The sequence below is a fragment of the Toxorhynchites rutilus genome, chromosome 2 (assembly GCF_029784135.1).
Source record: "Toxorhynchites rutilus septentrionalis strain SRP chromosome 2, ASM2978413v1, whole genome shotgun sequence".
Classification (NCBI taxonomy): Eukaryota; Metazoa; Arthropoda; class Insecta; order Diptera; family Culicidae; genus Toxorhynchites; species Toxorhynchites rutilus.
In genome coordinates this window covers 264,275,405-264,300,622 of record NC_073745.1, presented here as the reverse complement: position 1 = coordinate 264,300,622, position 25,218 = coordinate 264,275,405, and the positions used below count along the sequence as shown (strand labels likewise).

The following is a 25,218-nucleotide window of genomic DNA, read 5'->3' as shown; positions in this document are numbered from 1 at the left end:
CGCGTGGTTTTCCGTTGCGATTCTTCGCTTCCAGCATGCGTGTGCTCCGCACCGGTTCACAGTTTTTCACACACACACACACACACACACCCAGACCACGCATAAGCCCCAACGGTAGCCAGCGACAACATCAGCATGAGTAACGCGTAATCTCGGCGTACATCCCCATACCCAAGTGCCGTCGCCGTCCACCACCCTGCCGACCGACCCATCAGAATCCGATCATCGAGCATAGTGTTTTGGTTTTGGAATTCGCCAAGATACGGCGGTGATGTCGGCCCTCGGTACGGTATCGGAAAGGAACAGTAAGGATATGGGGATCTGTTGTTGTTTTTTGATGTGTACTTGAAGAGTACCGTTTGCGTTGATGAGATTCGGCGTCGTGTGGTACCGAGAAAGGTGATCAAGGGCAACTCGGGATAAATTAGTTTTTTTTTTCTCGGAGCCTCACGATCTGATCATGCAGATTGATGATGTGTGTAGGCAGGGATTCGTTTTTGTTTCCCGAAAAAGATGCATGCGTGTGTTCTGAGTGTCAAGCTTCCCTCTTTTTTTTTGTTGAGATTAATTTCCAGTGATATCTCTTCGCGCAGTGCGGAGAAATGGTACAGCAATTGAACACGAATGAAAAGTAATAGTATCCGAAAAAAAAGATCGTCATGTTGAATGAAAAACTAAGACTATATTAGGACTTCGAATAAGAATCATATTAAACGAGAGAACCGATTGATCACTAGTTTATGTTTTTAGATAGCCTCAGCTCAATAGAAGCTATCCGTACGATAAAACCTATAAGAGCTTCATGTTATTTTCTTATGAGAATAAGACAGCTCTTGGGTAGACTAGTATAAAAAATCTTGTAGGATTACATTAGCTTGGGTCCCAGCCCATTGTTCCATTTCAGAAAGCGGACTCATTAGCTAAGCTCAGGGCCTTAGAATGCACCATTTTTGAGCAACAAATAACCTATTATGATTTTTTGTGTACTCTCCAATTGGCAACACAATTGAAGTGAAGATAAGATGGGTCGCTGGTTACATACAATTATTCCCAAGGTCGACAAACACACGGATTTTTTTTCATCGATTTCAGTATTTTTTTATTAATAACATAATGTATTTTCTTCAAAAAAATGTCAGTGAATGTTTGAGTAAGGGCCGTGGTCTGCTGTTCGACGCAACCTTGTCGCGATGCTCTCACAAGAACGTTGTACGGCACTCACGTCTATTTTCCGGATACAATTCCGGATTCTTGTAGTCAGTTGCTTCGTGTCCTTGGCCCTCCAATTGTTTTCATACACTAGGGCATTGAGTGAGTCAAAGAAATCCTCTATTGGGCGGCACTGGGGCAAGTTTGTTGGGTTACGATCTTTCGGCACGAACGGTATCTTTTTCTCCTCAAGATACGCCAGCGTCTTCTTGGCGTAATGGGAAGACGCCTTGTCCGGCCAGAAGACGTACTTCCCATCCGCGTGATGCTCGTTCAGGAACGGCAGCAGGATTTTATCGAGACACTCTTCTCGATAGATTTGTTGGTTGATTGCCAGACCGCTCGGCTTAAACCAAGGCTTTGAAATGCCCGGTCGAAAATGGCGATGTACAACATAACCTTTTTTTCAAACTTGTGCTTGAACATGCATTTCACTTCAGGCGGTGTGGATGACTTGTCGCTGGAGTAGTAATTATCATTTCCTGGAATATGCGTTTTGGACAGCGGAAAATAGCTTTCGTCGTCCAGAACGACAGGCGTCCCGCGGTATTTTTTTGGTCACCCACCGACACTGTGATTTAACCGTTTCAATCTGCTCCTCCGTGTGTACTCCGGCGACCTCGTCTTCTTCCTGCAGACGATTCCTTCCATCTTGAGGGTCCGATGGATCAATACATGGGAGCAGCCATATTTCCGACCGGCGTCACGCAGGCTGGTTGCATCCTTGTTGTCAAACAGCTTCTTTAACGATGTCTTCCTCTGCTTCGTCATTATCGTCACCGGACGACCACTTCCGACCTTCCGCTCTACGTTCAGGGAACCCAGAATACGATATACCGTACTGACAGGTACATTTTCTTCCTTAAAATGTGCCACCGTGAACTTTTTTCCTTGCTGGAAATGCGTTTCGTAGAACCGTACAATGCGTTCTCGGAGCACGTGCTGTTTCGACGCCATCTTTGCTTTAACTAAATTCAAACTAGCAAAACCAAACACGTCTACTGTTTCTAGGGAGCCCAAAGAGTAATTTTCTTGGAGAAAGAAAATTTTACGCTCTTTATTTGAGTTACTGAAAGGTATTGAAAAAATTCTCATTTTTTTTATTTAACACCCGTTAATATTTGCGTTTGTGGTGATGGTTATCATGACATCGAGCACATGGTCTGGTCTTGTATAAACTTTCATTCTGCCAGGGCTCATCTATCGGATTCACTCAGGGCACTAGGAAGGCAATCTGACTTACCGGTTAGAGACATCTTAGCTAGTCGCGACCTCAACCTTATGCTTCCTCTTTACCAATTTCTCAAAAGAAATGATATCTCAGTTTGATTCCTTCCCTCCTCATCAAACCAAACTACCCCACTCGCTCCATCCTAATCCTGTCCAATGTTAATTAGATTAGTTAGTGTTAGATTTAGTTATTATTAAATTGTTAGTCTTAAGTATATAGGAAATAGGTTATATTTTAAGGTGAAATTTGACTCTGTAAACGTTAGATAATAAGTAATTGAGTCTGATTAATAAATGTTTTTGGAAAAAAAACGAGAGAAGTTCACCGAAAAACGTATCAATCTGTGTAACAATCCCATATCATCAATAATGAAGATTCCAAAAAATAAAAGCACAAATTAGAATGTTGATTCGTAAAATGAACAATATGGAAACTTCTTCATTAACCATTCTCGCTATGAAACCCTCTATTACAAACTCTCCAATTTAGAATTGGTTTTACAAATAGAACAATAAATCTATACACGATACAGCTCTGTTTGAGCAACAATTTGCCAAAACAACGAATCCAAAAACACGAATATATGCACCCCATCAAAGCAATAATCAGACCATGGCATAGTGTCGCCTAACTGCCACCTATCGAATCAACTCCCTGCCGAGCTGAGCCCGCAAGCTTCGCCTCCTTCTCCAGAGAGGACACCATCCAGCGAGACGCGTGCGCATGCACTCACCCCCCGGTAACCCCCGGTAAAAACAAGAAGCATATGCTCCGGATTACTCCGGTGGGTGGAAAGCGGCTCTAATAACAGCATATGAACGGTCGCATTACCCCCGCGCCATCTAATAACGATCATATGCTTTTAGTGCCACAAACTTTTCACCCCCGGGCAGGCATGCCAACCGGAAGCCGAAGGGAAAGCGAAAATGACAAAAGAGCGCCCGCTTTTCGGCAGCGGTACCCAAATTTAGCCAACCAGCTTAGAGAGTGAGGGGTTAGATGCCGAAGAAGAGGCGTTCCCCGCGCGTTGTTCGGCTGACTGGCGTTGAAATGGAAAATTGAATTTACATTTGAATAATAACACACACCGAAGCGAAGCGAAGGGTGCCGCGGGAAAAGCGCGTTTTTCGTTAATTCCAACCCTCGTCTCGGCCCGACGACGACAGAATCGCTTCCGCCGCCGTCGCCCCGAACGGGGTTAGTCCAATAGATCACAAATACGATAATCGGAGGGTGGTGAGGGGTGATGAACAGGAAAAGCAGCAAGACTTTCTGAAAGCCACCATTTTAGAGTGTCGACGCGCGATTGAATCCATGAATTCCGATTGTTAGCAACTGACCCTTGTGATGTGATGATGATGCTGCTGTCGCGGCGCAGGTTCCAAAGTGCCATTGTGGGTATTGTGTGTGCCGCCATCGAAAGCGGATGGCGTTTTTTGAGGCGCCTTTTGGAGCCAGAAAAAGGCTTCAAAGAAATGGTAATAGAGTCGCGCGGCTGGCTTCACACAGACCACGCTGTGTGAAGAGCGATCGTGTCATTTCGAAATCCCTAATGTCATGATATGGCAATCGCCGCGTCGTTTGGATTGGTCCCCGACATCGGAAGGCATTTTTGAATGTACCATTAGGTGACGATTGTAGGGATGGATAGGATGAAAGGCGAAAAGGAGAATTAATTTAAGGATGCGGCTTTTTGAAGTTACGGTTACCACCAACGCAAAAGGTGCCGAACCGAATTTGACTGTGTACTGGGTCATAATGGTTAAACACGTAAAAATCCAGGCACAATTTTATTTTTGGCACATTCACTGTTCTCATTTTTCGGTTACCAAATTCCACTTTCGCCGAAAATCCTTCAGTTCAATTGCTCCTTTACTTCAGTATGTGTTCCGTAATTGATCAGTATTCCTCAATAAAACTGAAGAGAACATGTCAGACAACCGAAGCACAAAATTCCCACCCCGGAAATTGTTCAAAAACTACCAGGCAGTATGTTCAGAGCTGCGAAATTTTCGTGAGAATCAAATGATGGTACTCACCTAAAGATAATCAACAATTTTGTACTACGATTATCTTTGGTGACCTTCCCAAAGCCAGTCCAATAGAGTGAGAAGACTATTATCACAACACTAACACATGGTGAGCTTCTACTTGACAGTAGAAAACTGAGCTCCTTGGTGAGTGTCCTGTTGCTGAAATGTCAGAATAGGGCGACACTCAAAAGCCGAGCTGATGGTATTGGTGTTTCGATAATCACAACCAAGGCGTTGTACTATAGGTGGACCACAATGTCAATAATATGATACCATAACCACAAACCCAAACAAAAAGTAAATAATTCTGAAAGTTACGTCTCGCTACTCGTCTCACGTCGTGTCCTGAAAGTGTCAAGAACGAAACACCTATCGTTCAGCATCTTGATCAAAACATTCGCCATTTTGTGTTCGTTCTTTGCGACCAGGGATGCCAGGTGTGAATATACATTTTCATTTTCAATAGAATTTGAAGAATGTTGTGTTTTCAGGCATGTATTTTCTTTTCTTCTTTTTAGATGGCCTTAACGTTTTTAGCGGAACTAACTTACTCCACTCAAAGGGTGGCGGTCTTACCCCAACAGCATACATTTTTAAAGCAGTATATTTCTATTAATTTATTGCTACAACTTAACTCAACCCGAATCCCAGTGTTAGATAACAAGTATTTGAAACCTCTTTTTCATTCAATTTTGCACCAGATTTTCAAGCATTTTTGTTGATGTCACACCTATGACCCTTATAATATTGCTTTCCAAAATTCCAAACGTTGCTAATATTTCCGTATTGGACGCCTTTCTGAAGTCGCTTATCGGCCAGATTGAATGATAATATTTGGGACAAAAAAAACTGTAATCATCGAACGACAGCAAACTCCATTGACAGTAACGTGGCAGTCATCTTCATCTTTGAGAAATAATACGATGATTCCAATGATTCCACCCCAAATAGTGCTTCATCACAACAATTGCAACAATTTTATTTGTTGAAGTATCCATTCAACCATAAATTAACTTTTTTCTCTGAACACAATTCTTCTGTAAAACGCGGATCTTCTTCAAAATTATCCAAACCGAATTCGATCGAAGACTCAACGCTTCTGAACGAGTTTATGACCGAACTGTATTTTGTACGGTTTTAGGCCTTAGGCCTTTTAGGATCCTCTCCTCTGTACGTACCCTGCGAACCGGTGTCAATGGTTCAATGTCCAGAAAAAAAAATCGTGTGAAATTCGTACGAAATTTGTCGGCTTTGGCTTGAACGGGTCGCTCACTAGATCGATAATTAAAACTATAAAAGAATCCAAGTTTGCGAGAACACATTTTTGTAGAACATAAATTTGGCAATAATTATACTGTCCAAACGTAACATCAATAATTTGTGAACGTGGCCCGGGTATATATCTTTCTTCGATGAAACGGCAATGCAAACTGAGCGAATGAACCTCAAATAAATTAGCTTCTAATGGTATAAAATACATTCTATTATACGATCTCTTAATAGCCATTCCATGCCAAACCGATATACTGGTTCTCAGATTTCTGTGAAAAGCGGTAATTCTGTTCTTTACCGCAAAACATAAGACCCGTATTTTTTTTTTTTTTTTTTTTTTTAATTAGAGTGACCATTTCCATTTGAGGGTGGTCCGAAAAATCAACTTTTTCCATTTTTTTCCAAAAATAACTTTGTTCGAAAATTCATGGCTTTTGAAATACTGAACCGATTCCGATTATCAACATATCAAATTAAAGGCAATGAGCTAGACTTTTTTTGAAAGGCTATTACACTTGCAGGAAAATTGAATTTTGTTTTCATAATTATTGATTGTATTTGATTTTTATAGTTTACATGGTCTCGAGACCAAGTGCGATGTATGTTTTTATATTTTTTCTTGAAAGCTGATTTTTTACATAACATTTCCAAAAATTATCGAGGCGTTATTTTTCGTTCTTGAGTTACGATTTTTCAAAATTAACCGATGGTATGAAAAAACATTTTTCCCCTTTTTTCCAGAAATAACATTTTTCAAAAATTTATAACTTTTGAATTACTGGGTCGATTCAGATGATCAATATATCAATTTGAAACCGATGAGTTGATCTTCTTTGAAAAAATATCACAATTGCGTAAAAACTGGATTCTAGTTGCATAGATGTAGTATAGTAGCATAGGAATATTGAAAACTGAAAACATGTTAACTATAAAAAAATCATGACTCATAAACGAAAAAAAACACCTGTCTGATATTCCGAAATGTTATGTGATCTCGTTCAGAGACCACCTTTGATGTATTATTGCATAAGAAAACAAAAACATGGGGTTTACAATGAACGTCGGCAACGACTTTCGTATTATTTTCTGTCTTCGCTCACTTCACTACAGTTATACTGAATTTGCTGTGAATTCACCTATGTGCTTCATTTGTTTGAAACGTAACGTAAACGTTCGGCTAAAACTTTTTAATTTCTCCCTGTAGTGGTATTAAAAAGATATAGGAGAGTATAGCAGTCACGCTTACCACTACATCATCAACGCCGGTAGATGATTACTCATGCTGTCGTACTGTACAACTTTTCTCCTCACCATACAACAAAGAAGTTGTCGTTTGTCTATAAGCTGCTCGAATAAGTGAATGTTCCGATTCGCTCTGAAAACGGCAATTGGTAACATCGCTTCAGTGTGAATAATGAGACAAATAAACGAGAAGCGAAACGATAGCACACAAAGGAGATGAGATATTTTCCATATTGAGCGTGAATAATAAAAATTTCAGGGCCCGAAATCTTCGAAGGAGAAAAATGAAGACCGACTCTACTCTCAGTAGCTTCGTTTCGACTAGAACTGCTTCGGCAGTTGCCCACAACAAAAAGTGACTTGACTAGGAAATGAATTGACTAGCGTTGACTACCGAGGATGACTGGTGAACTAGTCTAGTCAGTGGTTATTTCAACTAGCACGACTAATGAATACAAATCTGCCTCTTCATTCAACTGACTTCAATCCACTTTTCTAATCCCCTAGGAACAAAATTTATACCCGCATACGCAATCTTAGTTTTACTTCCATATAGAAGAACGAAAACATGATTTCTGATGCAAAACAGAAGTTACCCCATCGATGGACGGTTTGTTGTCTACCCATCGTGAACTTAAACCAACGAACTTAAACATTTATTAAGTATACTATAAAGGTTCTCGCGTTAGTATTAGTAAATAGCGTGCAAAATAGCGCACACACATTGCACGCTATTTTATACGTGTGAGTAATTTTCGTGTACGATACAAAAGAATCTAGCTCACCTGTAATGTATGTCAAACCACGTTGAACTCAAACATCGATGCATGCATAAAGATACATGGGAGAGAGAAAGAGAGGAACGAATTCGTTTTGGGGGAAGTCACTTCAAAATGCAATGAGGAAAATTTGACTGGGAAGAATGAAATGATATAGTCGAGTCGGTAGAGGGAGATAGCGATTAAACGCCCGACTGACTGTTTTGTTCTTTTTGGCGGAGAAACTGCGTGAAGAAACCAAAAGTTATTAATAACTGAATACGGATATAGTCAGTCGGATAGTCAGCTGACTATCCTCAGTTGACTATGACTATGCAGAGCCCTGATATTAATAGCAGTAGCGGACGGCCACCCTCTAGATTATTGAAGCAATCAAATATTGGACAATTATAAGAAACAATTTTACTAGATCATGTATTTTGCACACTTTTCTAATGATTATATATTAGATTTTCAGTGATTTTTCTGTTTTAACTTGTGTAGCGTTTGTTGATATGTGCAATTACAGGTTACAATCGCCTCTAATGCGCCACTGAGTGGTAATCCCTGTACTTTTGGGTTTATGTGACCTGAGGGTGAACCATTTGAGAAAATGAACCGTTATAAACCCGTTCACTGCGTTTCGTTTCAACTGCATTCAAAATGAAAACTTATAATCAGTGTTGCCACATTTAAATCTGCACCAGAAGGTTTAAAAAACTTTCTCATCTGTACTTTTTTCCAAAAATTTGTACCAAAAACCTGTACCATCGAAAATATTCGTTGTAGAGAAAAAACTAATTTATTAGCATGAAAAAAACACTCATTTATTTACTACTAATACTACATTTACATACATTAGCAAGTCATCCGTGTGTTTCGTGATGCCCATACATAGTTTTTTTCTGAATCTAGATGAATTGCTTTAACAGCTCAACAAAATAAAAAACTACGACAAATATCCTTTGGAATGATCTGTCTTTCACTGTACATTGTTCTGATAGTTTCTTCTGCTTCTATTCCAACCTAAAAATTCTTGCCGCTTTTCAAATGATCTTCAAATTTAATAGCATTGGACATTGAAACAACGCAAAATTCCTCGCAGATATTAGAGAAAATTATCAAATAAAAATCCATCAGCTCTTCATGTAGCATCATGAATTCAGCTTTTTCAGCCGTGAACAAAAGATTCAATTTGGTAATCTGGTGCAAAACATACGTCGCACCGTCCGACGCGAAACCTTTCAGACGCTCCTTGTAAGGAACTCCGTCCTTATGAAACTGATCAATCATTTCATTGTAAAAACTTTTATGATCAGCATCACCAAGCGATAATGCGGCGTGAAAGCCGTCATGTACCTTAATCTTTTTTTGCTCAAATGTAAGAAATTTCACAAATGGAAAAAATTTGTACCAATCTGTACTTTTTGACGAAAATCTGTACTCTGTACCGTACAGAATCTGTTTCAAAAAGAAAAACAAAAAAAACTGTACCTTTCCAGATAAATCTGTACGTGTGGCAATACTGCTTATAATATTTACTGTTATCAATTGAAACAAGGCTCGTACTCTTACTGCTAAGAGATTTCTTCCCGCTTGAAGCCACTTTTTTTTACCCAAACAGTCACTTGACATCCAACTGGCCGACCAAATGTCGCTTTCTGGCTGATATAGTAAATATGCAGCATTCATGAGCATATGCTTCCGCAGAACGAAAAACAGACTTCCACAAAGGATTCACGATTCTCTCTCTGTCAGAGTATTGCAAAAACCGCCCCAATGAAAAACATCCAAAATAGTAATCAGGCAAGCGAAGCGGACCATACCACCTACGAGAGCGTGTGATGTGACAGACGCGGTCCGCATCGCGGAACAAGAAATGCAACACAGCGCTGCTTGAACCGAATTTTGTCATTTTGGTTTTTAGGCACATTATAAATTTAAATTCCCCTGCATATTTCAATCCGATTGAGAGATTTTCCACACGTTGAACGCGTCTCGTGGCGGTTCGTTTCTTGCCGTTCAGACGCGCTGGAGACGACCGTTAAATTACCGTCGAGAATTCGGCAAGTATCACCACAAAATGCAGGATTCTATGCCATCACAACATGCAACCTCTGTCGGAGATGACCAACAGTGTGTTCGAGATAGAAACGATCAATTCGCTTGATGAAAAACTAGTTTGAGGAATTTAATGAACGCTCGAGTATCGGGTTTCCAATTTCCCATGAAACTGGTTAGGAACGGGAGGCGCAAGCGTATTACTGGGAAAAATACACTCCGTGAGGGTCAGTCGGATGTGGCATACCGAGGGCACAAGACCAGTCAATCGATTTTAATGAAAATCAATCAACTTCAATTCACCATGTGTCCAGCGGAGGTCAATTTCGGCCAAGCGCTCCCCGCGCCACTCGGTTAATGATTGATTGGTACAATATGCAGAAAGGTGCAACGATAATTGCACAAATTGAAATAAGCCTCCCTGTCTCGGAGCCCCCGCTACTCGGACCTCGAATGTAATTCAATTGTGGTTTCTAAAAAAAAAACGTTGGTGGGAAAACTTACCATCTTTCGGTGGACTAGCGCAGGGAGGTGCGTAACTCCCTAAGTGATAACCTGAATACGAATTTTGATGCATAGGCGGGAAAGGATAGCCGAGTGCGCTACGCGGACTCGGGAACCCCGAGTCCTGTCCACCCTGCGCTCCAAAATGCTGGTACCCGCTTCGGATGCCGCCATATCTGAAAATAAAACGGGAGAAAAACGTCTCAAATTAGCCTAGTATTGGGGTCACAGTAAAAACAGACGAAAAAAAAATCACAGCAATTCCGCAACCCACAAGAGAATTCATTCGCCTATGCCTTGGGCACTTAACCCCACACTGGAGACAGCTCCAAATAACCACCTTCTGAAACTTCTTCAAATCAAACCATTGCGGGAAAAAACACCCCAAGAGAAAAAAAGAACCCAAATGAAACTGGGTTTCGGATTTTGGGAAAACACTAAACAACGGAGTGGTGAGGCAAATAATAGCCAAACCGCTCGGAAAAAATTGTAGCGAGTGAACATACACACACACGCACACATGAGCACAATTATCCGAAATTATTTCATCCGTTCCGAATTTCCAAAAATTGAAAATTGACCCGGCTTGGCGCGCCCGACTGGCGTCGTCTGGGGGAGGATGGCGCCGGTGTTTTCCGCCCGGTGGGAAAGGTGTTTTGAGAGAAAAAAAACATGCTTTCCGTATGGAGGTAATAAGAAGAAATCATTCAATCGATGTTTAATACTATCGCACCGGAAAGAACTTGCCAGGGCCGAAATGATTCAAAAATTCGTGCTCTCCCGTATTAATGAATGGCTACGATGGACCAGTTCATTTGTTTTGCAATGCAGAAAATCGTGGTTATGAGAAATAACAACATTTTCAGAATATCGTTCACTAAAACTTATTCGACACAATCGACTTTCAGTCGAATATCAAAGAATAATGTTGAAACAAAATTTGAAGAATTGACTGAGATTTCCTTCGGGAGATGAAATTCGTTTACAAGAAACCAAACAGGTCCAACACAATCAGCTGACACTTATTTCATGATGTGAGCTCCTAATTTAGGATAGGATACACCTACGACAAAATTGTAACAGATGAAAAGCAACAATCGATTCTATAATTCAGATCCTAACATTTTACGCAGTTCAATGTTATGTTCTATGATTTTAAAAATGACCAAATTCGCATTAAATAAAATTTTCACATATTTTTTTTAATGTTTAATTTTTTGTTGGTGTCCTCGACAGAAATCCTTACCAGAACAGTATGAATATTGTTCCGACTGTTCCGACTGTTTCAGATTCTGGTGACCAGCATGCGATGGTAGCCCCAGAATTAATCAATTTAAAAATATAAGAAAAAAAAACATCGTAACATAAAAACCCTCAGCACCGTGAACTCTACCTGCTGATGTTCGACAGCTATGATATCTACGTTATCTTGAGAACTTCCCGACGTTTTATTATACAATCTTTAGTTGCTAAATGCTGGAGAATGTTTTACTACAAAAAAATAGCAGTAAAATAAATAAAACCCTCTCATTTCATCTGATGTCAACTTGTGGCAACGAAAATGTTTACAAAATTGCTCTATTTGTTTGAAACAGTGGCAAGTGTAGCAGTTGGAATACGAATTTCTCCAAACATTAATGACATAAAAACAAAATCAAGTGTTTGAAATTTTTGTGAATAAGAGACAAAATGATAATATCGATGAAATGAATGCATTGAGAAATAACAGTTGTCCTTGCTTTTCGGGTAATTCTCGGGGAGCTTAGCATCGATGCTTTTTTATTCGATTACCCAAAAGACAACAACTGATTTATTTGATTACAAATGGAAATGTTTCTTAAAAAGGGTTCATTAGGTTAAGCATTTCGTAAGCTACGTACCGCATTGATCAGATTTGGAAAACCACGCGTACAGCAGGAATAACGTATCGAAATTGTTTTGAATGACAAACGAAAACCCCTAAACTACAAGCTCGTTTTTCTTGAAATCATAAAAAAGTCACATGGTTCGGTCTGACTTAACACCGACCATATATGCTAAAATTATATGTTTGTGAAAAAAAGTATACTGTATTCAGAGTACGATAGTACTGTATCGTACGTATGTATGTATCGATAATATTTTTGAAGTTTCTATTTTCATGTTTTATCTTGCCTCAATAGAATTTGAATGGGACAAAATCATATTCAAAGATGCACATTTAAAGAAAAAAAACTATTGTAAAATTTTTAAATAGATCTTAAATTTACTGGATCTGGAATTTATCAAGATTGACAAGTGTCAAAAATATTGAAAATAATGTTAAAAGACGGAAGTGGATAGTGTCATTTATTCACTCATAGTTATGAAAAACTATGATAACACGAACATATTAGAGAACATTTTATCGGTATCGTTAGTTCGGTTAGATGATGCTCTTCGAAATAATAGTCATGCAACTAAGTGTTCGAATTTTGTGTTCCGTGCCTGTGTAGGTTTAATTAATGGCTATCTTTTGTACTGCGTTTCAATAGGATAATGATCCTTTACATACGGGAAAATATGCGAATAAAACCAAATAGAGAAAAGGTTCTAGCATCATTCCTGAAAGTACTGCCTGTTACTATCCGCTACTTTTTCCTATGTTTCTGGTACAAAATGGATTCCTTATCCGTGCTTCTCTTTCGAAGCGATCCAGGAACCTGCCCAATGGAAGCCAAATATTCTACCATTTGTTACCATCATGCGTCATCGATATAGAATATTTTGAATATTCGTGGAGAAGTGCCTCCAATCCTGCATCTTCAAACGTTTTCGGGGTGCTCTTTTGGCTTCGATACGAAAATCTCCACTTCTGAAGCGTTGAAACTGTTAACGATATGTTCTTCCACCAGCAGCGGTCTAACCAAATCTATCAACAATCATTCTAGAGACTTCAGACATAGATTTATTCGAATAACAAAGGAGAATCTGACGAACCACATCGATGCGATCGACTAAAAAAGGCAGGATCCTATTTGCATATCAGATTATGGAGAATTAATTCTTTGGTAGAAATTTTTCGTAGCTCTGGAATTGGTGATTTGCGAGGTTTTGTCGCTTCGGACGCACAGGAAACTAAAATCAATCGTAAAAACGGATGTATATTCCAACATTAATACGAAAAGTCGGTATTCTTCGGTTTTCATACATCAACGTGAGCAAATGTACATGAAACCAAATTGACTGCTCTGGGTATTGAACGAGACTGACTGTACCAGCAGCAATGGCACTATTTACAACTTCGATTGAGCGCGCTTCTATTTTTTGCCTGATCGACGATTCGCAATGGAATTGGAATTAGAAATCTAAATATTTATCTCTTACTTTCTTGCAAGACCTCGACGAACTCATGGTCATTGAAAAAGTTGTTGACTTATCGCTTAGAGAATCGGGACTACTATGAAGAGTTTTTTTCTTCAGATAATGGAAGTTTTGATGTCTCCAGACTTGTGCTGCCACATATTCAAATTTATCTGGGTAGGTATGAATTTTTATTTTTGGTACATATTCTGTACTATAACAGAATTCAGTCATAAAGTACGGATAGGTATAGATTTTTTGAATGCTATCACTTGAAATCACTGGAGAAGCATATCCTGGCATGAATGAAACAAGATCAAAATCTATCTATGAAGCCCGCTTCTTCTACTTCCTTTCTCAACAAACTTCAAAATTTTGTCGGATAAAAGTCCGAGCAGCACTCATACTATCCTGCGGGTAAACCCATTGATGTAATATTCGATATTTTTAAATAAGTATAGGAGTGGTGTTTGATGTGAAGCATACTTGAATCAGCCTTTTCCTTTTTAAAAATGAAATAAGATTGTTTTGCACATTAAATGGCACAGGCAAAGTCCAAACAATGGGATTAACAAAAATAATGCTCTTTCAAAATGGCCGAGAAGATGTCAACGACGAACTCCGCTCTGGAAACCCCAAGCATGTCAACAGTTGATGGAATCTTTGAAGCCATTAAGAAAGTTGCTTTGGAAAATCTTCGATTCACTATTGATCGGTTGGTTTATGTCATGTATTTCTTATGCTTCGAGGGTGAGACATATGGCAGTGAAGAATGGCTGCATTTAGAAGTAGATTGATAAAGAGCTTTTTTATTTAAATCACATCAGGATTCATAATTTGTGCCTAAAAATGATTTTTAACATACAAAAATTCGTCAAAAATAGTTTTACCATCTTGGACTCATTTTTTAAAATTTTCTATATGACTTCTATTTTATACGAGAAAATTTAAAAAAAATCGAAAACACATATTTCAGGTATAGCAAAATATTTTTTTTTGTAAATTAGAAAAAGTACTCTATTAATCTTGCCGACAACAATCTTTGTGTTTGTGGCCAAGGTTACCACGACATCGAGCACGTTGTTTGGTCGTGCGAGCTGTATCTTGTCGCCAGATCGAATTTAGAAGACATCCTTCGGGCCCGAGGAAGGCAGCCCATGGTGCCGATGAGAGACGTGTTGGCTCGGTTAGACCTTGATTACATGTCCCAAATATATGTATTCCTTAAAGCTATCGATCTTCGTGTGTGATTGTCCTTATATCCTTATTTTTTCCTTTTCCTTTTCTTTTGTGAGAGATCGGATCCCTTCTTAAGAATAAAATGAAATGTAAATACATATTAGATATAAGATAGGTTTAAGAATTGAGTGCGATGAGTGTGATTGAGAGTGTGAGTGTGATCATTGTCAACACATCCTCATATTCCCTCCTTTTCCTGAAGAAAATATGTCACCCTTCTAAACTCGAGTCGACCGCGAGTAATCGGTCTCCTATATTATTAACATTAGAATCAAGGAAAAATGTATATATACTAGAAACAATACAGTAAGGAGTTCGGCTACTTTATACTTATGTAACTGAGCCTGTAAAAATAAACGGTTTAAATAGAAAAAAGTACTCATTTTTTTCTCAGGGTATATTGTTTCCCATTTTAACATCAATACTCTATAACTCTTTCTAAAACACTATTTCGATACGCCTCATAGTTTTTGAGATATACATTATATAAATTAATAGAATCGATACGTCCTTTTCAAAAGTTGCGCTTCAGTCGAAAATTCCCAATTTCTGTGGAAAACTCATATTTCCTCCAACCCAAACGGAATACAAACCTTGATTCGAATCAAAAATACCATTTTGTCTCATATTCCGAACATTTAAGCTCAAAGTGGTACTCTTTCGTGAAATTAATTTGATTTTTGGATACAGTAGAGCCTTCTTTTTCATTTAACTACAATAAAATTGATTTATAAATACATATTCATGGTGAAAAACTAAAAATATGTTTAATAACTTTTGTCTCAAATTCCGAACACCATTTTTGTCACTGACTCATATTCCGAACACTTTTGTCTCAAATTCCGAACTGCAAAAATGCAATGTTTAAAAAAAATATAACTTTTAAGTATAACAAATTAAAAACAATTAGCTAGTCTTTTTTGGAAAAATGTTATACTTACAAAAAAAAATTATTTTGCTTTTGTAATTATTAATTGTATTTGTTTCTTATAGCTTTGGGACCAAGGGCGCTATATCGGTATCGATACCTGTAAATGATGTTAAAATGTAGGCTATAACCCAAAGAATGTCAGGGTTTTGATTATTCAATTATTTTTAACATTAAAGTTCAGTAAATTTTCAATTGAAAATTAAGTGTTCGGAATTCGAATCATGCGTAGAAAATTGATTCAAATTCCGAACACTACTTCTATATTGATTTTAATGAACATTCCTGCATGAAACATCTTTTTTTTCACCCATTTATTGTAGGTTCATACATGCTCTAGCACTTGACGTGAAAACAACAAACAAAATAATTGAAACAACTACAAAAACTGAAAAATGAACGATGCTTGTTTTTTACGGAATTTGCCAACGCAAACATTCTATCATTGGTTTTGACTGTCACTTTTTTTGCAAATGTCCCATATTATAAATTATAGGTTGTATCGATACCTGTGAATGATGTTAAAATGAAGCCTATACCTCAAAGAATGTCTGGGTTTTCATTATTCAATTATTTATAACATAAAAGTTTAGTAAATTTACATTTAAAAATGAAGTGTTCGGAATTTGAGACTGTTCGAAATATGAGACAACACGGTACATGTTTTTAAAATCTGCATTTTTAGGACGACTTCATTTGGAACTACTCTAATGCTACACGCATATTGATTGGTGATTTAAAACGTGTTTTCTGAAAAAATCTGATTGAAAAAATCGTTTTTTTTGGCATTTTTGAGAACTTGTGCCCTCAGAAATGTTGTTCAAAAGGATTTTTCGATATTTGATTCCGTTGGAAAGTTACAGCCAAAAGTGTGAGGTCATATAGGATATATGGTATAGGGGCAACTCGCCCCAGAAAACAACTGCAACAGGAACAACCGCTCAAAAATAGTGTAGTAGGTTGGAAATAATGTGGCGCAGGACAAACATCATGGGTATGAATTCCACACCGAAAAAAAGCGTAATTTCTATTAAGGTAAATGACGTTGGTTTGTCCAATTTGGTGTGTTCTAACGCAACTAGTAAATGCAAACCGATTTTTCTTCATGAAAATCACATGTAAAAAGCCCCTAGTCTCTAGTTGCTAATAAAAACATAAGGCTAATTTTTTTACGTTTTTTCACGATGTTCTTCAATGAGAAATTATGATCATGTTTTGTCCGAAAAACGATCATGGTTTGTCCGGTTTTGGAAATAACCATTTTTGAATAAAAAGAATCGAATTTTCAAGTAGATTGCATTAATAATAAACCTTTCAAACGTGTGAATCCGTAAAAATATCCTAAAAAACTACTGCAAATCATGAAATAAAAAAACAATTTCATTTATATTTTTTTAATCATTTGAATACCTGATTTGACACAGGCGCGCTGAATTAGAACGTTAAAAAAACCAGGATCATATTTTCGACTGGACAAACCAACATCATTTACTTTATAAATTTTTTTTTCGTTTTCGTTTTTCGAAATTTATTCTGAGTGCAATGTAATGGGGGCGAAGTTCCCATTTAACGAGGATAAAGAATCGGAGCGGCCCAAACCGCCAAGATGAAGGGATCCGAGCCGGTCCCTCGCACACAAACCTGTGTTCCACTGATTGCCCGGTTAGTTTGGAACATAGGATACGATCTTTTAGCAAGGTTCGACCGAGGTTGAGCGGGCGTCCGTCGGCATACGATCGCCTGGTGTATTTCGTTTGTACGGTTGAATTTTGTTTTCAAATATATCATTCATTTCAATTCAAAATTGTTGCACCACGATCTGTTCTGTTGCAGTTGCAGTCTGGGGCGATTTTTTCCGGGAACCGTCGAAAATCTCCTGCCAAAAGAATCATTACACGCGTTCGCTTACTAAACAAAAATCATTCAATCGCAAGATCCTCCATTGAACTTGTTCTTTTTCGTAGCTAGAGAAGAAGGCATTCATGGTTTAAAGCCTCGTTAATAAAAGCACGGAGAATGCTACCGTTTTTTTAGCTTTATTTGCGGAAATTTTCAAAATTCCAACGAATTACGTCAAAAGTGTGTTGAATCATAGTGGGCATTTGTTGTCAGGTAAAATCAATTACTTACGTCATTTAAATCAGAACCAGGGCTGATTGAGGAATACTAGTAGACTTTCGGCAAACAGATGAAAATGAGCGAAACTGCAAGCGACAAGAAAGAGTTCAAATGGAATTTGACTACCAGACTACGATAGATATAAGATGATGGACCGTGTTCAGGGAACAGTTCGAGCAATAAACTATAGCAAGCAGAAGGGCTGAAACAATTTATAATTTAACTAATAATTTATGCCTGATAAATGAGAAAACGAACAAAAAAACATATAATTTAAATGTCATAAAATACCATACTATCAGCACGGATTTTTACGTGTAATGTTCTGTACAGGTTTGGGAGGTTTTCCTTGAATCATCTTCCTTGGAGTGATCATTATAATCCCCATAATCCTTCTAATTAAATGATTGTGTTTGTATCCAGTTTTTTAATGTGTTCGCGTTTAGTTTAAGATTAGGTTTAAGCAAATGAATCTGTAGGATTTTATGTAGTCTGTTGATACCTGAAAGATGGGGTTTTGCGCCCACTTTGTAGGCTTTTCTCTCCAACAAATAATAATAATAATAATAATAATAATAATAATTATAAATATAAATATTATTACTTGCATTTAAGAAGCCCGGGGGTAGGTGAATATTCCAGCTCAATGCTGAGAAGTGCCATAACTCTATATAATAATAATAATAACGACGATTGTTCTGAGCTTCTGCAGCAAGTGAATTCTTCAACGATGAAACCTGCGGACTCACAGTTTCATTCTAACTATTGATACAATGTGCCAATGTGTCTGTGTCGCAAGTTAAATCGTTGCAGATCGTTCTTCGACTTCAGATTGCCTCGTACATTATTGAAAAAATGCTACAAGGTCTGCTTACAGACTCTTTTTTTTATATTACAGTTCAGGTTTAGTCAAGTTTAGTGTTTGGTTAGTTTTATCTGGTAAATGAACATCATTAGGACTATAATTGTACTCATTGATACGAATAAAGAAAGGAGGAAATTGAAATATTTTTCTGTCCGAATCGTGTTCAACCTTCAACAATGCTTATTAGAGGACTCGATCTCAACCCAAATTAGCTCAACTGCAATAGAATATGTTCGTTTTTGATGGTTTTGTTAGATAAGCGATATTAAATGAAGTTTTTGGGTGTTTCAAGAACTGTGACAATCGAAATTCGATACTGGATTCAAATGCAGACCCTCCAAGAATGTTATGAATCGTACGCGTTCTCGCTCTTTTGACTCAACATCAACATTGGAGTATCAGTTAGCTAGTTGTTGGCCCGGCGGCATCAACTATATGCTACTACTGAGCAAACGCAAAAAACGTTCAATATTTTCAGTCCTCGGTTAGATATAGAAAGATTTGGAAACTCAGTCTATGCTCATATTTTTTTTCAGCGAGTAGTAGTCAGGACCGTGTATAGTATTACTTTCCGTACGCTTCGCAAAAACATCAATTTAATGGAATCGAAAGTAAGACTGTGAAAAAAATGTTCTTATCTATTTAGAAAATATTTTCTGTACTGAAAATGATCTTGTGCGAATAAGAACCAGAACATAGAAGCAATGACAACATGAACAGAACATTAATGATATATTTGTAGCATTAGACTGCTGCTATTCCTTACATTCATCCTTGAACATTCAATGAAAATAAACAGTACACTGTAAGCATGAAACGAAAATTGACTCTCGATTCACCTGACTCACACACCGCAAGACGCAATTCACGACGGAATTTGATCTTTTTAAAACTCAACAGTATCTAACATCACGCGCCTCCAACTATTGAATGTCATTGCAGAATCTTTGGAATGTCTAGCAACGCACACCTCGCCCCATCGCTCGCAGCCTCCCGCAGCAGATTAATGTGGACAGTTCCAATCATCACTCGACCCAACGATAATTCCCGCTACCGGTATTTTTTTTGTTCTTTTTATTTCAAATGAAATCATTTTTCATCGTTCGCTGTCATTCTAAAGGAATCTTTCTGACGGCGGAGGAATTGATTCGTCATCTTCCGTAGCCACGCGTGCTCCAATACACAATGTCAATTCAAAGTGAATGCATGCGCGATTTTTCCGTTGTGTTATTTATCCAGTAGTTGCATTCCCAGACCGCAAGATAAGACCAAACATCCTGAGCTGCAGTTGCTGCGTTAGCTCAAATTGTGGAATCCGATTACACCTTTAATTTCGAACCATGGCAGATGTATAATTTTCTGCCGTCACTCGCACAAATAGGCACTAGAAGCACTCCCTCAAGGAATACGTATGATATGCTGTTGGCCAATTGATCATAGGTTCATGAAGGAGCCAGCCAATCGAGGCCCACTAACACGTATCACCACAGCACAAGGCGAAGGGGGCGCGATCGATAAAAAAGATGGCGTGCTTCCGCGCCAATGAATAAATCAGAATGCGGATGGATTTTTTTCGGTGCTAATTACCAATAGGTTATGTATAAATAATTACGTGCATGTCATAGAATCTATCTTTTTATTGATGATAATCATTTTGTCGCCTGACCTTGCGTCGTCACCATTGCTTCCTTCCTATATGTGCAAGATCAGCGATTGTTAAGTGATTGGATCGATTGGTTAAAGGAATGCTCTGACAATATTGCAAACTATGATACGGCTGTTTCAATTGCAACTTATTTGTGCTTCTTGCAATAGCGAAGCATCGAAAAATAGTTCCACAATTTTTCTTCACCGATGCAGCTATTCTCAAAGCCGGAAACATCACACTATCTAGCGGATATATCACTCCCCCGCCCCCAGATACAGCAGAAGAAGCGTATTTATAAAATCCCTCGCACTCCCGCGCTCCGATTGCTCTCCCATCTTCCAACGGCCGCCGAAAGCTCGGTATTGGCGTTGGCGGCGCCGGTATATTATTTTTTTTCATCCAAGATCAAGATGAAACATTTCTACTACCGCAACAGCCGAAGCTCTTTCTTTACTTCTGTTCCCTCCACGCACCCCTCCCCCCGCAGCACATCACCGCTTCTTCTCACTCCTTCGAAATGTTGTTCCAATAGCATCATTACGATTTTATGATGTCTAATTTTGAACAAAAGGCAAACACGAAACATGATCTCGGTCTCGGCTTCCCCGCCAGGGCTACTCTGCCTAGGCCAGGCTATGGTATATACCACCGAGGGGTAAATGTTTGCTCTGCACCCGCTCATGGATTTGGCGCTGTATATGTAAGAGGATAAGTGTCTTAATAAGTGCTTTTGGATTTGTTTGATTGCTCATTGCTGGCGTTGTTTATTATTTGTTTGTTTGGCTGTTTGGTAGGGGCAAATAAATGCCTGCTGGTGATTTGACTCTAGTACTCCTACGACGCGTTCGCTCCTGTTTACTTTTCGCGTGTGTGATACCCTGTCGGGAAAAATCAAAACCCTACGCACCTTTTCTTTTGCCCCTGCAGAATGACAATCTTCGATGGGATGGCAGAGAGCGGAGCGGAAAAGAGGCACAATTTTCCTTTACGACATTTGCTCTGATTGATTTATAAACACCTGCGCGTTGAACCCTTTCGATCTTCTTCGGGCTTCCATATTTTTTTATTGTTCCGTTTTTCTAATCATAAACGGTCGTTTTGTTGCCACATTTATCTATTTCTCAAAGGTGCATTATGTGTGGATGTGTGCCACATTTAAGATACTTCGCGCGTGCCACCCAAGCTAAAGTTTCGTTTTTATTGCGCTTGATTTATTTATTCACCCCTTTTATAGTGCTCCTGCTACCAACTGTTTCAGATTCCGACGGGTTATACCGTCCATGAATTCTACGAACTGTCATGAAATGCATGGGAAGGTTTGATTGAGGATACCCGCTTTTGACATTTATTTATTTTTTATTGTTTCTGTAACTCAAAAAGCGAACATCGGTAGCCAGAACCATATTAACCCCCCAACGCGTGGGATTGAGGAAGAATTCAGTATTAGGGACAAAATTCAATTTGAACCGATACGATCAAACAGATAATATCATCATTGACCAATTGATTTAGACAGAACCTTAGCATACATTTAAAGGTAATTTTTGATCACTTTTCGCACAATTCAGCTGATATTCCAAGACTTCGCGAATAGCAAACTTGAAAAAAAAATATTTCCAGCTATCCGGATATTTTTCGAGCCACGCAATGAATAACTCTGCAAAATGGGAGATGCTACAGATAACGAAAAAATAGAGACATCGTTTGATGCAGACACTGATTGGAATAAAAAAATCTATAACGGTGGTTTTAGACTAGTGATATATTCGTGTGAATAAATATGATGAGATTTATAGAAATCGCATCAGTCGTTTACACTAGTGCAAACTTACATAATGAATATATTCATATTCAGCCATTCCATGCTAAACCGATATGGTGGTTCTCAGATTTTCGTGAAAATTTGTAGTTTTGTTCCTTATCGCAAAACATCAGACCCGTATTTTTTTATTTTTTTCGTTAGGGTGAGTGACCATTTCCATTTTAAGGTTGTCCAAAAAATCAACTTTTTCCTCTTTTTCCAAAAATGACTTTTTTCAAAAATCCATAACTTTTTTACTACTAGACCGACTCAGATGATCGACATATCAAATTAAAGCCAATCTTTTTTGAAAAAATACTATAACCGCGGAAAATTCGAATTCTGCTCTCGTTATTATTGATTGTATTCGTTTTTTTATTGTTTTCATAGTCTCGGGACCAAAAGCGTTATATTTTTTTGTATTTTTTCTGGAAAGCTAAGGATTTTTCACATAACATATGTTGAAACCAGGGTATAAAAATTTCAACTAAGTACTAATAAAAATGAAGCAAGTAATACTACGTTGAGACGGCGAAGTTCCTCTAGGAACGTTAGTGCCATTGAAGAAGAAGAAGAAATGTTGAAACCAGAGAGGTCTTTTTTTTTCGTTTTTGAGTTATGATTTTCCAAAGTTGATTGGATGGTCCGAAAAATCATTTTTTCCCCATTTCTTCCACTACAAAAAATCATAACTTTTGATCTACTGGTCCGATTCAGATGATCGACATATCAAATTAAAGCCAATGAGTCCTGTTTCAAAAAATATTACAGTCTGAATAAAAAAGGATTTTGTTTTCGTAATTATTGATTATATATGTTTTTTAAAGCTTACATCGTTTCGGGACCACGGGCGCCATATTGTTTTATATTTTTTCACATAATATATCCAAATACCAGAGCGGTGTTATTTTTCGTTTTTAAATTATGATTTTTCAAAGTTAACATGTTTTCGGTGTTCGCTCAATATTTCTATGCGACTAGACTGGATGTATGTGACTATAATCCAATTAATTGACAAGTGCGTCATTTTTTAAAAAAGGCTAGTTAGTAGGCTTTAATTTGATACGTCGATCATCTTAAACAGTCCAGTAGTTCAAATGTAATAATTATTTGTAAAAAAAAGTCATTTTTGGGAAAATAGAGAAAAATGATTTTTTGGACCATCGGACCAACTTTGAAAAATCATAACTCAAAAACGAAAAAAACGCTTCCCTGGTTTCAGGATATGTTATTTGAAAAATCCTCAGCTTTCCAGAAAAAATAGAAAAAAATATAGCGCCTTTGGTCCCGAGACCATGAAAACTATGAAAAACAAATACAATCAATAATAACGAAAACATAATTCAAAACTTCTGCAACTGTAGTATTTTTCCAAAAAAGACCAGCTAATTGGCTTTAATTTAATATGTCGAACATTTGAATTGGTCCCGTGGTTCAAAAGTTATGAATTTTATGAAAAAAGTCATTTTTGGCAAAAATGCGAAAAAATTGATTTTTCGGACCACCCTAAAAAGGAAATGGTCATCCAAACAAAAAATAAATGAAAAAATGCTGGTCTAATAATTTGCGACGAAGAACAAAACTACCACATAAAAACGAAACTCTAAGAACCACTATATCGGTTTGGCATGGAATGGCTGTATTTTCGGTGAATTTATTCACCTGAAGTAGGACTGCATCCAACTTTAGTGATTTCTCGCCAGTGAGGAATTCACCAGCGTTTACATATGCCTGAATTTATTCTATACATTCTATACATATATACCTTGAAGAAGTGTGTCATATATATTCGCACCCGTTTACATCTATTTTCGGGTGAATAAATCCATCTATAGCTATTGATCTCCCTAATGTAAACCCGCCATAACACACCACTCAATAAGTCTGTTAGGTGACATAACAATGATATGCATTGACATACGATGTTTATTTTTTACCATATACATGCAGAATTGTTCATTTTCAACTCACGGGCTAGAGAGATCTAATCGACGCCTCTTTTATCGTTTTGCAAACAATAGGGAAAAATTTGGTGTGCTGATAAAGTATTGATTGATTTCTCATTAATGATATAGAATATCTTTTCTACGGAAGAAATTTTAACTCGTCTGCTGAGATTTCGAGTCATTTTTGACTCACATTGAATCACTCAGAAATTACATTCTCTCAGCAACAAAATATCTTCCGGTCAAATTTAAAATTGAACTTTGTAGAAAAATATTGATCATCCCAAAAGCTCGCTTGTCAATGGAATGAACTGCCTGTCTCATAAGGCCACAAAAGATTATCATTTCAAATACAGTAGAACCCCGATTATCCGCGAGCAGATTATTAGCGCATTCGCATTCGTTTACAGTAACAATAATTGGGGTTTGCTACTATGTTATAGTTATTCAGAAAATTAACTTAGCCACGCGAAAATCATTCTTTTTTAAAAACATCGATAAGTCTCACACAACAAGTGTGAGTCGAGTTGGCTCGATTTTCATAATTATGTTGCTGCTTCAAGATACAGGCACCCTACTGTCTTAAATTTTAGTTTTTTTAAAATTAATAATGAAGTTGATCTCAAAATAAACTAATGCTAGGTTCTCAGACAGTGTTTTTATAAAAAAAAAGAATATTGATCATAACCAGATATTTTGTGACCACTAAAAATACAGTGTGGAAAATCAAAGACCACCCATCTCAAGTAATTTATTCACAATTGCAATAATATCGTTAACATAAATTATTACATTCAATCAAAATGCCTCGGCCAACGAAGAAAAATATTAAGGAATTATCAACATCGAGTTACTATGCGGAAGAACTTGTTAATACCAAAAGAGTCCCAATTCGCATGTGTTATAAATTTGCTCATGTTACGCTCGCGTATAATCAGAGTTTTACTATATGCAAATGCACCTTCTATATATATATATTTATATTTGCATTTATTCATCGGAACATATCGTTCATATATTTTATTTTAGTATTGAATTGTAT

The 25,218-nt window shown here is 37.6% G+C and overlaps 1 protein-coding gene across 3 annotated transcripts in view; it reads right to left on the bottom strand.

The window, feature by feature from the left end:
* The window catches only part of LOC129768817 (homeotic protein distal-less), a 155,264-nt gene that overhangs the window by 117,556 nt on the left and 12,490 nt on the right, over positions 1 to 25,218 (bottom strand). For all 3 annotated transcript variants that reach the window (XM_055770719.1, XM_055770716.1, XM_055770717.1), the window contains exon 2: positions 10,311 to 10,486. In XM_055770719.1, the coding sequence (XP_055626694.1) occupies positions 10,311 to 10,486 (176 nt within the window). The remainder of the gene's footprint in view (positions 1 to 10,310; positions 10,487 to 25,218) is intronic.